This window comes from Streptopelia decaocto, assembly GCF_964273445.1.
Source record: "Streptopelia decaocto genome assembly, chromosome: 1".
Classification (NCBI taxonomy): domain Eukaryota; kingdom Metazoa; phylum Chordata; class Aves; order Columbiformes; family Columbidae; genus Streptopelia; species Streptopelia decaocto.
In genome coordinates this window covers 105,429,068-105,444,643 of record NC_138663.1, presented here as the reverse complement: position 1 = coordinate 105,444,643, position 15,576 = coordinate 105,429,068, and the positions used below count along the sequence as shown (strand labels likewise).

At 35.0% G+C, this 15,576-nt stretch overlaps 1 protein-coding gene across 5 annotated transcripts in view; it reads left to right on the top strand.

Annotated features, from left to right (window-relative positions):
• Nucleotides 1–15,233, top strand: part of ADGRG2 (adhesion G protein-coupled receptor G2) — a gene marked incomplete at its 3' end in the record, with an annotated part of 55,868 nt that extends 40,635 nt beyond the window's left edge. For all 5 annotated transcript variants that reach the window (XM_082045743.1, XM_082045742.1, XM_082045741.1 and 2 more), the window contains 16 exons: nt 1,073–1,155; nt 1,822–1,882; nt 2,386–3,113; nt 3,675–3,864; nt 4,193–4,349; nt 6,389–6,538; nt 6,764–6,886; nt 7,247–7,292; nt 7,395–7,498; nt 8,083–8,207; nt 9,045–9,313; nt 10,139–10,238; nt 10,534–10,808; nt 12,751–12,852; nt 13,583–13,735; nt 15,049–15,233. In XM_082045743.1, the coding sequence (XP_081901869.1) occupies nt 1,073–1,155; nt 1,822–1,882; nt 2,386–3,113; nt 3,675–3,864; nt 4,193–4,349; nt 6,389–6,538; nt 6,764–6,886; nt 7,247–7,292; nt 7,395–7,498; nt 8,083–8,207; nt 9,045–9,313; nt 10,139–10,238; nt 10,534–10,808; nt 12,751–12,852; nt 13,583–13,735; nt 15,049–15,233 (2,851 nt within the window). The remainder of the gene's footprint in view (nt 1–1,072; nt 1,156–1,821; nt 1,883–2,385; nt 3,114–3,674; nt 3,865–4,192; nt 4,350–6,388; nt 6,539–6,763; nt 6,887–7,246; nt 7,293–7,394; nt 7,499–8,082; nt 8,208–9,044; nt 9,314–10,138; nt 10,239–10,533; nt 10,809–12,750; nt 12,853–13,582; nt 13,736–15,048) is intronic.
• Between the last annotated feature and the right edge of the window lie 343 nt (nt 15,234–15,576).

Genomic DNA, 15,576 nt, shown 5'->3' with positions numbered 1-15,576 from the left:
AGGCTTCAAGAGTTTGCGAATATGAAGCAGTCTTTATGAGGAAATTGCTTTGGACATCCCACGTTGCTGTTCTTTGGCTTGGGAAACCAGGCATCCTCAGCAGAGTGGAAGCCTGAGAAGGTAACTAGTTCAGAGTTTGGAAGCCATGGAGTATCAGAACAGCAAGGCTACTCCACAGAGGTGATCCTGGAAATCCTGAAATGTAGATAATGCCTGTCAATCTGATTGTTCCTTACCACTAAATTGCTGGTCCTTTAAACTGATCAGCTTGGAAACATGATGTTATAAAAGAAAATAATAACTTCCTTTCCCCAAATACCTGAATTTGGTGTTTATCATCCTGGGTTAGGGTGAAAGTTCAAACCACTCAAATAGTAACATACAGAAAATCAGATCACACCTTCATGTCATATACTGGCAGTAGTTAGGGCACTCTTTTCATTCTTGTTAGCTGAAAAGAAGCTTCACTTCATCTTTAATGTGTGTTGCCTTTTCATTCACTTGTGTGTTTGAGTTCACCGAACATAAAGAATTCTTGATACAGGTTTGCTAGTTTAGGCAAGGTTTCATGTCATTGAACCATAATTGTTAATGTGTAGGTACCTGTTTAAGTGGGTCATTTTAAGTACTCTCTGAAGTCAAGAGAGAGAACACTGGCTTTCTCCAGGTGATGGAGATTTCATATAGACTGACATAGCCACCTAGGACACTTGCTAGTTCCTCTATGGAGTTTTTTTACAGTAACAGTGAAGATTACATTATTATCTTCACAAAATTAACAATTAATTAATGGATAGCATTGATTAGGGAGGACTCCGTTTAAGCATCAACAGTGTCTGTAGAGAAAAAATAAGCTGCCACAAACTGATGTATTACTCTTCTATTTAGCCTGGCATAGTGTTTCATGTGCATTAAGAATATCCCCAAATCTGAAAGACCCTAGGAAAAATGTGCTTTCAAACTTAGCATTTGTGAGAATGTGCTTTCACTTAGCATTTGATGTTAATTTCAGGTGTCATAAAGATGACACAGATATGTTTCTTGAGTCTAAAGCTTTTTCTTCTCATTATAGTATACACTGCGATTTCATAATGAAGCTGGCTGAGAGAGAGAATATAAGCAGTTTAACTGACAAAGTAAAATTAAGCCAACTTGGTAAGTTATGCTTTAAACACAGTCTCATAACAGTTACCCCTTCAGATTAAATTTCATATATTTACAGGTCACCATCAAGTACCTAAAAGAAAAAAATGATGCTTATTTATAGATAATTTTTGTTAAACAATATAAATAGATAAAAAATGCAGCCTTATGATTTTGGGGTAGGGAAGCAGAAGATAGAAATATGTCTTAAAAAAACTTTGGTATAAAATTTCTGACTACATTAATAAAACAGACTTTGAAAGGATTAGGTGTAAAATTACTTGAGAACATAAACATGTTAATGAAATGGTGATCTGAGTTGAAAAGCTTATAAACTAGCCAAGCTTCCTCAGTGATATTGTGATAGAATGAAGTGGTGACTCATACAATTTGTCTCTTTGTTTCAAAAGATGTAGCTTTGCATTTTGGTTTGTTTACAAGAAGAGAACTCTATACTTGCAAGGCATTGAGCAAAAATCTGAGGGTATCGCAGTATTCTGACTGGTCAAGACGTGGTTTGCAAATGTCATTTCAGAAAGAAACCTCAAAATAAATTCTGCGATATGCACTATTGTTTAAAAAACATAAACCACATGCTTAATTGAATATCCTGCTTAACATTATTAGCATTTTTTATGCTTGAGGATGAACTAGGTTAATGCTTCTTTCTCATCTCAGAGCGGTGCTGCTGTTCATCAGTGAAGTATTGCTCCTTGACTGCTGAAGAATTACAGATGTAGTATGTATAAATACAAAATTTGACTTGCTTATTTCCTAATGCATTAATAGAGTCAAGTTCTATGTTGCAGTGTAATAGCTAGGAAGGAGTCTACAAGAACAACTTGACAGGCATTTTCCTGTATAGCTCCCTCCCCATTCCTCCATGTTCCCCTTCCCTCCCTTCTTTTCCCTTTTTTTTTTTTTCCTTCTCCCTGTTCCCCACACACACACACTTTTTTTTTCCCCTGATGCAGATAGCTTTTGTGTTCAGCATCAAGTCACCTCTGGAATAGGTAGCAGTAGTATTTATGGACATAGTTAACATAGTTACAACTACAGCAAAATAGAAAGTAAGAACCCTCAAAATATTATGGAATTCATATTTATTACTAGAGCATGAAACATGCAATGTAGTAAGTCCATAAAATGAATATATATTCCTCTATTAAAATGTGTTTTCTTTAAAATATAAACAATGTTAAATTTGACGTGTATTTCTGTGCTTTTTTTTTCTTTTTCCAGTATTATACAAGTACCACCTCATTCTATATGGGTTCCTTTCCCTCGTTCTCCTTCTCTCCCTAAAAAGATTCCCCCCAAATCTAACACTTTTATTTCCCCCACTATGCTTTCTAGCAAACAAAGCCCCACAGTTAGACCACTGATCCCACCATTCACAGAAACTGCTTTTTCTGGAACTCTCTCCACATCTCCCACTACAAATCCTCTCTCTGAAACTTCTACCTCATCTTCTACTGAAACTTCTGTGTCTTCCACCAGTGTTACCACTACACTTTCCTCTTCTGAGTCTCTTGGCCAACCTACCATTCCAACTTTTCCTTCCATAGCTTCTAATAAATCTGTCACTGCTTCCACACCTGAAACAAAATCTGTCACTAATGCTGCTTTCTCAAGTAAATCTGATACTGCATATCTTAGCAAGCCTATTACAATAATTTCTCCTTCTGTAAATTTCACTAAACCTTCCCCTTCTAAACTTCCCTCCAATCCTCCAATAGCAATTCCCCCCTTTGAGACTACCACCAGATGTCTTTCACAAATTCAGCCTGCTACAGATTCCACCCAACCTATTTCTGGTAACAAAAGTGTCACTACAGCACCTATTCGTCCCCTTACGCCTTTCACAATAACTTTGAACCCTACTGTTAGTCCTGTCAACCATTCTGTCTCAGCTCCTCATCCACATTCTACTGCTGATGGCCACAGTAACAGGCCTAATGGGAACACAGGTAAATATGACAAAATATGACAAGTGAAATTCTTTTTTTATTTGAATGCCATATACTGAATTTGCTTTTAAACTTCATGAACAAGGTTATACATATGAGCTGTGGCCTTGCAATTACTGTGAATAACCTGAGACAACTCTCATGAAGTGTATAGTTATTTTAAAATACATTGTGATGCCTTTGGCCATGATGAGTGATACCTCACCCTACAAATTCATTTATCTTGATTTTTTTTCTACTTTCAGGCATCCAGTGGCTAAAAATCAAAAATAATAGATTATTTAACATCACTAATGGTCTCATATGAGAAACTTTGTAATCAATAAAAATAATGCTGCCCATTTGAAACCTTGCTTTATGTTTTAATAAGATTTAAAGTATTTGCAAAGTGGCTGATAGGGAGAAAAAGGGATTCTGTCTCACATAACATGTTGAGAGTCTTTACAAGTTGTGATGAGGTTTATTGGTCAAGAAAACTGCTTAATTTTTCTGCTTGTCAAAGCTTTCTTCCTTTGTTGAATACAGAGTTTAAGTGAATGCGCAACTTTTCTTTTGTGACAGGAAAGGTACTGCCAGATCTAAGTACTATAGATATCATCTTTAATAAGACCACACCTGAACAAATCGTGTCCAACATAGAAAATGATTTAGCAGCTGGAAAAGTAGAACCAAAAGATGTAGAAAGGATGGTCAGTGAGATTAGTGAAGTCCTGACTTCTTCTCAACCATTATCACCTGAAATTTCTAACAGGTAGGTCATTCTAGCAATAGATTAAAGGTGTGTTGTATTGAATGTCTTGATAAATTGGCTTCAGGGAGTTTATTTTTTTCATAATCACAATCCAAAATATTTATTCTCTAATGTGCTTATACAAAATGGAGTATCATTCTAGTGTTACCAGCTCTACTGTAATATAATGCCATGGAAAACAGTGTATGTTTTGTGTTGACACCACAATAAGTGAGCAGAGTCAGCTGTGTTTTGCACTACACTTGGATTGCTGCTCCATAACTGCAATTTGCCTGGGAATTTTGGGTGTGTGTGCTTGGTAATACTAAGCATCTCTTCTTTTTAACAGAATTATAAAACTGGTGGATTACATTGGCTTAAAACTGAGCTTTTCAGCAGAGTCTGCGGATTTTGCCTCCCCTTCCTTGGCTCTGGCAGTTGTCAAAACCAACAGCATCCGCTCCAACCAAGTGTCTTTTGCTGTCCAGGATTCAGCTAATCTCCAGGTTAAACATCGATAATTCTAAATATTTACAAAGTCTCAAACGTTTATTTTTAAGTATTTATGTTTTCATATTTATATGGAACATGAGTTTTTTCTGTGTTTATGTCACAATTTTGGAGTCTTTTGCTCATGTTTGTTTCAAAGAAAAAATACTTTGTTTTTGAAACCCTCCATTGTTGTACAGTTTGTTTTCTATTATGTTGTAAATAAGCAACAGACTTATCAGAAACTGGCATTTGACTAATAAGCTGTTAGAGATGGTACAGCCAGAACACTGGAATGACCAGAGTGCTTGGAGGAATAAGTTTGCCTCAAAAACCCTGAATCATGAGTCACTTAATCACCCATCCTGAACAGTGCTGAAATTTGTCAAGGAGTGTTGCCAGATGGTTTCATCTGTTAGAAGATTAATTGCAGAGGGTTCCAGGAAAGAACTACTATGTTGCTTGGATAAAGACATTCATGGATTTGTCTCTCATTGACTAGTTGATCTCGCCAAGAAATAAGTGCTTAGAAAGTTTGGATCCACTTTGTCTCACTCAAAGCCTCCCTCCTGGCTGAGGATCTAATAATTTGGACAATACCAGCCTTGGTGGCTTAAACAAGGAGAGATGGAAAGTTCTGTACAAATTTTGGCATATTCTATCCTTTCAGAGAAGGAAATATCTTAATGTAGCATGAGCCATAAGTAGTATTGGAACTGTTCCGTGAAACTGAAAATGATACAAAATGTTAACATTTTAGTTCTCTCCTATTTTCTTAGCAATATGTGAGGTGTCTAGAAGGTGGCAGCCCTGAAAAGCAAATATTTGCTAAGTAATGATTTTCCGGAAATCTCATAGCACTGGCAATGAAATGCAGAGCATTTTCAACAAGTTATCATCTAGTTCTTTTGTGGAATTGATTCGGGATTTCTTTGGTGGCTGTCTAAACCAGTGATCTCCAAAGTGGGGCGTTAGTACGCCAGGGCGTGCACATGACAGTCCATTGGGGTACAGGAAGAAAATATTTTTATACAATTAATAAATAGAAAATATAGTTAAAAATATTATTAATCCTTATCTCATCCTTTAAAAAGTTCTATTTTTGTATATGTTTTATAAGGTGCATAATATATTACTACAGTAGTGCATATATATAATTTATAAATAGATTTATTTGGGGGTGTTTGCTTAAAAAATGTTTAGGGTATGCATGATCAAAATAGTTTGGAGACCACTGGTCGAAACAGAAGAGTTAAACCATACTGTTAGGGCACTGCGGAAAGCTCATAGTGTTAGTCCTATTACAACCATTCTTTGCATTCACAGATAATTTCTTTCTTCAATTCTGCTAATGTTTCACATCTCTCAGGAACTCAGAGATTATTATATTTGTGTTAAGTAACTACTGTGCAATGAGAAGATGTTAGAGATTTTGTACTAAGCAAAGTTCTCCGACCTGTAACTACAGCACAGAAAACTAGTTGAAAGTTCAGATTTTTTTTTATGATGTTAAATCACTAAGTTCTTGAGATACCTGAATTGAAGCTTATGCAGTTTATTTTTGTCATTTTTGCCAGATGATCGTAAAGTTAGGGTTTCTGTTCTTAGGTTCTGCTTAACCTACTATTGACAAATAATGGCTATTTACATTTTTTTTCTGAATTCTGACATACTTCATATGGGTTATAAAAATTCTTTGCCTTTGCATTCTGTGAAATGTTTATCTCCCTACACAGTTAAACAGACCAGCATAGGTTGTTGCTCTTCACCTTTTTCAAATCAATAGTATCGACCACAGTGATATGTTCTGTCCCTGTAAGCAAATAGGTAACGACTGAACGTTTGCAGTGGTAGGCAGACCTGAAATGAGTTGCATCCTTTTCAGGCCTGCAGGCGCTATTTATTCATCAGAGCAGGAAGGGAATGAGAGAGCAGCAATGAGCTCCTGACAGTAATTACAGAGATATGTAATTTGAAATTCTAAACAGAAAGAAGTAATAATTTAATTTTTCTTTAGTGACTGAAATGAAGCATAATCATTGCATTTATTTTTCAGATCTCTCTAGGCTCTAATGCAAACCATGGCTTAAATAATCTTGGATCAATTACGCTTCCCTCATCATTGCTGACAAATTTATCTCCTGAAGAGTTGGACCTGGCTTCTAGAATTATATTTAATTTCTTTAAAAAGACTACTGTGTTCCAGGTATCTTTTTGATCCTCTGTTCATAAGGGGTTTAAATTCAAGCCTAGAGCAAAATAAAACACGAGTGGACTTTTTTTCCCACAAAAGATATTTCAAAACTTCCTGATTTAAAAAGTAATTGTTTTTGTCCAGTGCTCACTCCACATAATAACTGAGCTTGTGGGTGCTGTACTCTATTATTATTTCCTTTAAGATTTAAAATCTGATTATTTTTTGTTGTTCCAGGATCTGTCCTTGAAGAATGAATCTTTAATCAGCAATGTTATATCATCAAGTGTTGCTAACCTCAAAATAAGCAACTTAAAGGCAAATGTTACTGTCACTTTACAGAATATCAAACCTAATCAGGTATGGCTTACATTTTGGCAGATTTGTGATCATTTTCTGATACTTACAAAATCAGGAAAAATGAGAAATTCCGAGAATATATGATGTGGGAAGGCAAAAAAACAGCATTCATAATGTTCTACCAAGAACAGAATCTTCGTGTAAGCATGAGAGCTAGCTTCTGTATGGTGACTTTGAATTTGTTCATCATTTTTTCACGTGTGTTACAATATTAATCTATTCTATGCACCTAAATTCATAAAAAACAGGTATATTTGCTGCATACAGTATTTATTCTTGCCTCTATTTTGTAGATAATTAATAAAGTACTTGATAATAAACTCATAGTTTAGTAATTTTTTTTATTTACCTCCCAAACAGGATAATTCAACAGTTAGATGTGTTTTTTGGGACTTCAATAAGAATGGTAAGTACTTCATATCACCCAAGATATACTGTTTTAGCTATATTAATACATGTTAATATAAATAAAGACTCTTATGAATAGCAAAGCTGTTTTCTTTAACAGGTGGAGAAGGAGGCTGGTCATATGAAGGCTGCATAGTTAAAGAAAGTAGAGTAACTGAAACAGTCTGTTCATGCAACCATCTCACAGGCTTTGCAGTTTTGATGGTAATTATTTAAAAAATTATGCAATCTAACTCTGACGCAAGAAAAGACTTAAGCATGTGTTAGCTTAAGCAAATGAGGATTCAGTAAGCATATGCCACCTATGAAATATTACTCAGGTTCTAGTCACTTCAGTGTTACTACATATAGCAATAAAACTAGTCGCATGCTTAAGCTGCTTGTTGAGTGGGGGCCCATGAGTTCCATTGAAGTAAAAAATTCTGTAAGTGCTTATTAAATTGCAGACTTTACATTTAGGCAGTTGTTTATATTGTAAGAAATGAAAATTAGGATAAATTAGATTTTAAACAGGTTTTTAATCAAATGGGATTACTCAATTAGAATCATGGAATATCTCAATTTGGAAGGCACCCAAAAGGATCATCAGGTTCAACTCCCTGCTTCTCGCAGGACTAGATTAGCTTTTCTGTTTTTCAATTAACCTTTTATAAGATCCATGATGAAAATAATGTTTTCCCTTTTTTTTTTTTTTTTTTAATCGCAGAGAGAAAGGTGCTTTTGGGGTTCTTCTGATCTTTTTCCATTTAATAAACATTCTCTGAAATTAAATTATCTTTCTGTTTTAGAACTTGTATGGAGATACTCCTTTGAATCTCACACAACAATTGGTGCTGACTTTTATATCCTATATAGGCTGTGGCATCTCTGCAATTTTTCTTTCTATTACACTTGTGACCTACATAGCCTTTGAGTAAGTACCTGTTCAACTGAACTCCTATTATTCTTAAATGATGATAGCTTGTACTCTTCACTGCAAAGTCCTTTCCAATAGTTATGGATTCTGTCTCCTTCAATAGCGCACAAAGTTGTCCATTTTACTGGGAATGTTTTGATTCAATCTTCAGGAATGTTAATTAATCTTGTGGACAAGTGAATTAATCATGTAGCTCTATGCAGTAAGAAGTGAAGAAGTAGCACTCTTAAATAATTTATAACAGATTATCGTAATAGAAGTGTGAAGGAATGTGTTTAAGATATATATAGAGCAGTGCAGAATGATAGCAAATTTAAATGCATTTGTGTTCTTTGTTGTTTGTTGGAACATTTTCTTATGTGTGAGCCTTAACTATTGACTTCTCCATACTATGTTTTGAAAATCCTCCTCAAAGCACGTGTTTGTTCTCTCATTATCCTATCATCAAGGACTGACTTGTCTCTATCACAGCTCTTGAAGCCCAGTCAAAAGCCTAGTGTAGCTTAGCCGTAAGAACAGTCACATTTTGATTTTTGGAAGTACAAGGAGTCCAACATACAGTTAAAAAAAAACCAAAACATCATGGTACTAAACTCTAAGAATCAAAGTTGTTGTTTGTATTTATGTAACCTTATCATAACAAACTTTATTCATACAGAACATTAATTTGGCGATCTTTTGTGAATTACTCTCTCCATGCAGTATATGAAGCATTATGTATGAATGAAAAAAAATATATATATTTTTTGCATTTGTGCACTAAAGACTAAAAGAGAGGGAGTAAGCCAGGGATCCATGGACAGCTGATATAATCTCACTAATTTGCTTTTTTAGGAAAATCCGGAGAGACTACCCCTCCAAAATCCTTATTCAGCTGTGTGCTGCATTACTGCTACTCAACTTAGTTTTCCTTCTTGACTCATGGATTGCACTACATGATTCACGAGGCCTATGCATTGCAGCTGCAGTATTTCTTCACTATTTCCTCTTGGTTTCCTTCACCTGGATGGGCCTAGAAGCTTTCCACATGTATCTGGCACTTGTGAAAGTTTTTAATACCTATGTACGGAGATACATTATTAAATTTTGCATTGTTGGTTGGGGTATGTATTTTTAATTGTGGTTGGTTTCTTTGTTTTTCCTTTTGGATTCTAAATAAATCAGTCCTCTTATCAAGTATTTCAGTGAATGTGACATAGTTCAGAAATGAAAATGAAGCAGTCATTTAATGTTACAACCTTTCAGTGACCACGTATTCATTATCAGTAAACCTGCCTACATATTCTACCTTTCTGTGGTAGGGAGCTGCCCCTCTAACTGCAGAACTGAGGCTGCTGCAATGCAAATTGATAATGAATTTCCCTTGTGCCAAGTACAATAAAACCAGTTTGGAATGTGCATACTTCCAATTCCATTTAGCAGACAGATGGTGTCCGTTCAGTTTTGAAAATAAATGCCAATAAGTGTATATATATTCCATTTCTGAGATAACACTGATGCTAAAAGAAAAAGAACTGGATGAAGGATGAAGAGATTCTGGACCTGATTATCCTCTCTGGCCACTTCAGTAAATATGAGTGAATGTGAAGGCACTAAAATCAATAGAATTGTTTATTTAAAACAGATGTTAGAAAGAAAATCAGGTATCCTGTATTTCACATGTTTGAAATCAGTTTGATGAGTGATGGTATTTGTTACCATATTCAGAAAGGTTTGGAGCTAGCTGTGGAGAACTCGTTTCTTTGCAAGTTCTTGAACAGTTTGAATGCTCCAGCTTTTAGATTCTTTCAGACAGCTAGTAGTCAGCAGAATTCAACAGGCAGATTTCAGAAACAAGTTGTAGTTTTCATAGAAAAACATAATAATTTCAAGTTGTAATACTGTCTTTGTTTTGATTTTCACTTATATGTTTGCTCATAATCTTTTAGGGTTACCAGCAGTAGTTGTGTCCATTGTGTTGGTAGTGTCACCAGATAATTATGGACTTATATCCACTGGAACGGTTTCAATAAGCAGACCCGATGAATTGTGAGTTAAAGGGAGGTGCTTTTTTGGGAGTGGGTGAGAGGAGGTCCTACAAAATTAGTTTTTTTAAAGTAAAGGTGGTGAGGGAAGCAATGGGAGAGCTTTGAAATGGTATAGCTTTACAGTATGTCATGTGTTTTGTGGTTATGGCCTATATGAAAGCTCTTATTCTTTGGCCAAAAAACCCTTTTTTACTAAAGAGGCAAAATAGCTTGCATGTGCAACAAACTACCCCTTTATCTCTTGTTACTTAATTTCTGTTTCTAACAATGATTGACAGACTGTTCTTGTCTTCTAGCTGCTGGATTAAAAATAAAACTGTCTTCTATATTACTGCTGTGGGATACTTCTGTGTTATATTCCTCATCAATATCAGCATGTTCATTGTTGTGCTGATCCAGCTCTGTCGTATCAAAAAGAGAAAACAACTTGGTGCTCAAAGAAGAAACAGTATTCAAGATCTTAGGAGTGTTGCTGGCCTCACATTCTTGTTGGGGATTACTTGGGGATTTGCTTTCTTCACAGTAACTGATGTGTTTACTTACCTCTTCACCATTTTCAACAGCTTGCAAGGTAAGTTTATCCTTTATGTGACAGGCCGTTGCATGCAATATAATGATCAAAACATTTGGAAATGGCATTTTTCTTGATTCAGCAATAAAGACGTAATTATGATATGCGCTTTAACATATTAATTAAATTAGAGATGATACTGCCTTACTGTAATCTTAAGTTACAGTTATGCTATGGTAAGGTACAGGAGAGCTAGTTACTATTTATATGTATAGGATATTTATAAATATTATAATTTTTAAAATGAATGCAAACCAGACACCACTGGAAGTGACTGTATTTCTCTAGGCAACAAATCAATTGTAAATACTCAGTTACTGTAAGTGTTCACATAATAATGCGATTAATATAGTGAAGACTGTATCATTTCTCCACTTACCCTAAAGCTTGAGGGTGGGCTGTGACATTTGACAAAGGGCCATTGAGACAGGAAGGGCTGCAACATCTAGTTAGTGGTCTAATTCTCAACTGTGACCTTTAGTACTTAAGAACATACAGGACATAGATATGAAGGCATGCAGCTTTGCAAAGGCCAAGATGCTACTGGACATATCCAAAAGCAGAGTTTCAGAGGCTGCAAAAACTTCCATATAAATGTGAGGTACCATCGGTGCCTACAGTTATCTAAGTATACCCGAATTGCCCTACTCAAGTTTGGATCCAAACTTCTGCTTAAGTAGCACATGAGAGGATTTGCGGTTGATTCTGGATGATTTCCCAGACAGATTGAAACTATGAAAATTGCAGTTCAGTGTATACATCCCTCCTCTATTTGTTATGTTGATTTTAGAGTACATTACTCCTTGGTAACTTGAAGGGTTAAACCCACATCTTTCCAGATCTTGCATGGGATTGTCTTGAACTACCACAAGACTAGATTCTGTGTAGTCAGAGTAATCTGTTTAGTGAAAATAAGTACCTCTGTTCCCAGTTTTTAGTTAGGTTCTGGGTAAATTTGATACTAGAGTAATAAAGGTGCATAAATTGTATTTACTTTAATTAAGCTTATGCTAGTGTTTCAACACTGTATTTGAAAAACATATAGGATCATCTGTGTATAGCAACACTTAGTTACATTCAAAAATTCACCCTAAAAGCCAAAGTTAAGAAAGATACTTAAGCAAAGAAAGATGTGAGTAATCTTTTCTAGTGTGATTCTACGTTTAACTGGCCTCAAAAGCAGGGTAAACATAATATGCATGTGTGTCTGCACCAGTCTGATCATTTAGTTTTCCTTCGTTATTTTCAATTCATTGAAAACCTAATATCTGCTCTCGAGGACACATTGCGAGGGGGATGATAATGATGGACTTTTAAGCAAGGAAAGTTAGGTCCCACCTTGTGTCAGTTAGAATTGAATGAGAAGCCAGCAATCTGTAGTGTGGCACCCACAAGAGACAGGGATGAGCCCCATCCCTTCTAGAAAATATTTGTCTTGAGTTTGTTGTAAAGGGGGGAACATTCATTATTATTTTAGATGAGAGTTATTTTCTTTATATGAATGCTCAGAATTTTATGGTGTTACTGGTTCTATTGCAGTTGGTGGTAACAGATTAGCTTCAAATAAAAGATGGGACAGTGTCACACCATGTGCTAACATCTGCATAGCCTGACAGTGTCATATCATACCCTCTGTTTGGCATCGCTTTGAATTCTTTTCCAGAAGTGTTAAGTAAATTTCAGGATCCAGAGATTTTTTTTCTCTTAGAGGGAAACTTTATGCACTTTGTGAATTTGGTTATATTTTTTGTTCTTACATTTTTGTGTATGATTCTTCTCATCTATGTAAGGGAAAAGTACTCCTCAGTGTTCAGAGATGTAAACTTTTTCACCATAACTTTTGTTTAGAAATTTAAAAGAAATGAAAGAAAACCAAAATGTTGTTCATTAAGAAGTAGCAAAAGTCAATTTTGCAATGAATTCTAATATTATTGCTTTGCAGGGTTCTTCATTTTTATCTTCTATTGTGTAACAAAGGACAATGTCCGTAAACAGTGGAGAAGATATCTCTGTTGTGGGAAATTCAGGCTGGCTGAAAACTCTGGTAAATATGATTTTTTTTTTTTTTTTCTTCTGAATACTTAGTGTTGAGTTCATAGTATTTTGCAATACTTAAAAAAATAGTCAATAAATCATGTTGCTGTAGTTGCAGGTCTAATTTATTATCCATGGTGTAATAAACCTATAAAATTATACTCTTTAAGGGGCTCATAGATTCTGTTCTTACATGGTTACATGCTGTTACATTAAGCTGTAACTCCAGTTCATCTCTTCCACTGAAGTATAAAGGCATGTCTTTGCAGAAGACTTTTGATCATGTGAAAAACTGTAAGATGTGTTCTAGCTTCTGAGTCAGCTATAGTTTTACTAGTGACTTCCACAAAAACAAAGTAAAGCATAGTTTAAACCAAAAAAAATGTAAATGAGTTTAGGTTAGTTATTCCGTAGTTTACTTCTCATGAAGCTGTATACTTTTTAGACACTTTAACTAAGAATATCAACTGTACTTCAGTTATTTCTCTGATCTGGTCTGCATTTGTAAAACTATGACAGTTGGCTGCTTGTATTAAAAAAAGGGCCAAGAGAAAAAGGAAGTAGATTTATATAATTTTAAACATCAAGAATCATTAAATTCCTAGGATAACATCATTGTGTCTGGAACACTGTGAAGAGAGTGGGTAAAGCCTTGTTTTCATTTTAATTCAGTTACATTCTTAACTGTATATTGTGCTTGTATGACTTGTGCTATTTTCTGTCACATGTATCTATTGTAGACTGGAGTAGAACCGCTACTAACGGTTTAAAGAAGCAGACTACGAATCAAGGAGTATCCAGTTCTTCCAATTCCTTACAATCAAACAGTAACTCCACTAACTCTACAATACTGCTAATGAATAGTGATTATTCAGTGCACACAAATGGAAATGGTATGTGTAATGCAACATAGTATTTCTGAAGCTATTTTTTTTCCTTGTCTTAAAACAGAAGTGCTATGCTCTTTCATGCTAATATAAAGTGAAGTGCTGACCAAATATTATTCCTAAGTATAGGGTATATATGTATATACCCCATCGATTTCAGGATGTCCACGTCAGTTTTAGGGGACTATAGAAAAGTTTTAAAATATCCATTTCTCCTACTTAGAGGGAACTCATTGTTTATATATCAAATAGTAGGTAATCTTCATTATTAGAGCAATTACTTAGCAGAAGCTGCTAACACTTCTCTTGTCACCTGAATATATAACAATAAACTCCAAGCATGTTTTAAAACAGTTCATCTTGTAAACCTCATTAAAACAAACATTGCCTGAAGAGGAAAGAAATACAGGATAATGTGGTTTGAAAGTATGAAAGAAATAATGTAAGAAGTAATACTAGGAAGAACATTAATAGAACACTCGCCTATGCGAGCTTCTATAAGCTGCTTATGCGAATAAGAGAAAATAGAGGCTGTAAAACTGTTGTGTCTTTTCAGTACATTTACTGAAATCTACTGAATCATGATGATGTTTGTATATGACATGTTATGAGCATTAACATAAATAGCAAATTGGGATGTTTTATGGTTTTTATTCTGTTTCTGGTATAAATGATAAATGATAGCTCTGCATCTAGAATCTGATGCATAGAGGTAGGGGATTCTATCTAGTGAATGGAGCATTTGTGGAGGATTTCATTAATAGGCTGCAATCAGCAGTGGTATTACACATGTTCATTGTAGATTCACCTAAATGCACAAGATTCTCGTCAAAATATGGCTTAGATCCACGATTGAACATAGGACATATTCTAATTGTCCTCCAGAAATAAATGCTGCAAGTTGAGTTCCTTTGAAAGGAAAAAAATATCCTTGTTTTCTCAAAAACTTTGTTTCAGATGCATGGCAAACCTACGAAATCTTTAAATTTAACTTGTTGAAACAAAACTAGAATGAGATGTATTTTGCATCTTACCTAGAGATATTTATTTTGAGTCAAAGTCTATATTCCGAGAATTGTGACTTTCGCTGCTGAAAATACTGAATCCTATTGTGCATAAATAGATTAACATCTCTGAAATCTCTTACTGATTTCACGCAGAAAAATAAATATATACAGAATATGTACAGAAAAATCCACATTTTGAAATTGTCAGAGGAATACAACTAGAGTATGTGGACTCCCTACAGTGACTGAAAAAGGATGGGAGACTTGATTCTGAACCTTTCTGATAGCAGATGCACTTTTTTGTTTCAACAGGCCATCTTCCCAGTGAGAAGAATGGTGTTTCTTTCAGTGTAAAGAATGATGATGTGTGTCTCCATGAATTTTCAGGCAAACAACTTGTATTTCAAGAAAAGGATGATACAGGCAGCCAGAAAGGCCGTATCTTGCTCAAAAGGACTTCAAAGAGGGGGGGCCTAAGTTTTATTGAGAAAATGTGATTTCCTTGTAAACAGCACATTTTTTACAGTGTGAAGTAGAGATTTACTTTAACAGTTTTACATAATGTGAGCAGACCAAGAACTGATTTTATTTAATATATGGTACTGGATCTTCAAAGCAGCCATGCAATGGATTGATGAGGACAATTATCAAAAAAAAAGGAAGCTACTAATTTGACAAGGTATCTTGGATATCAAATTACAGCTGGCACATTTCTATTTTGGTTCTTCATTAGAGCATTTTTGAGGGTTTTTTTTTACATTTGAAGGAAAGTTTTGTTAAGACATTTTTCATTACAACTAAGTTTATCTGGATATAATGCATAGTAGTATTGTATAAATA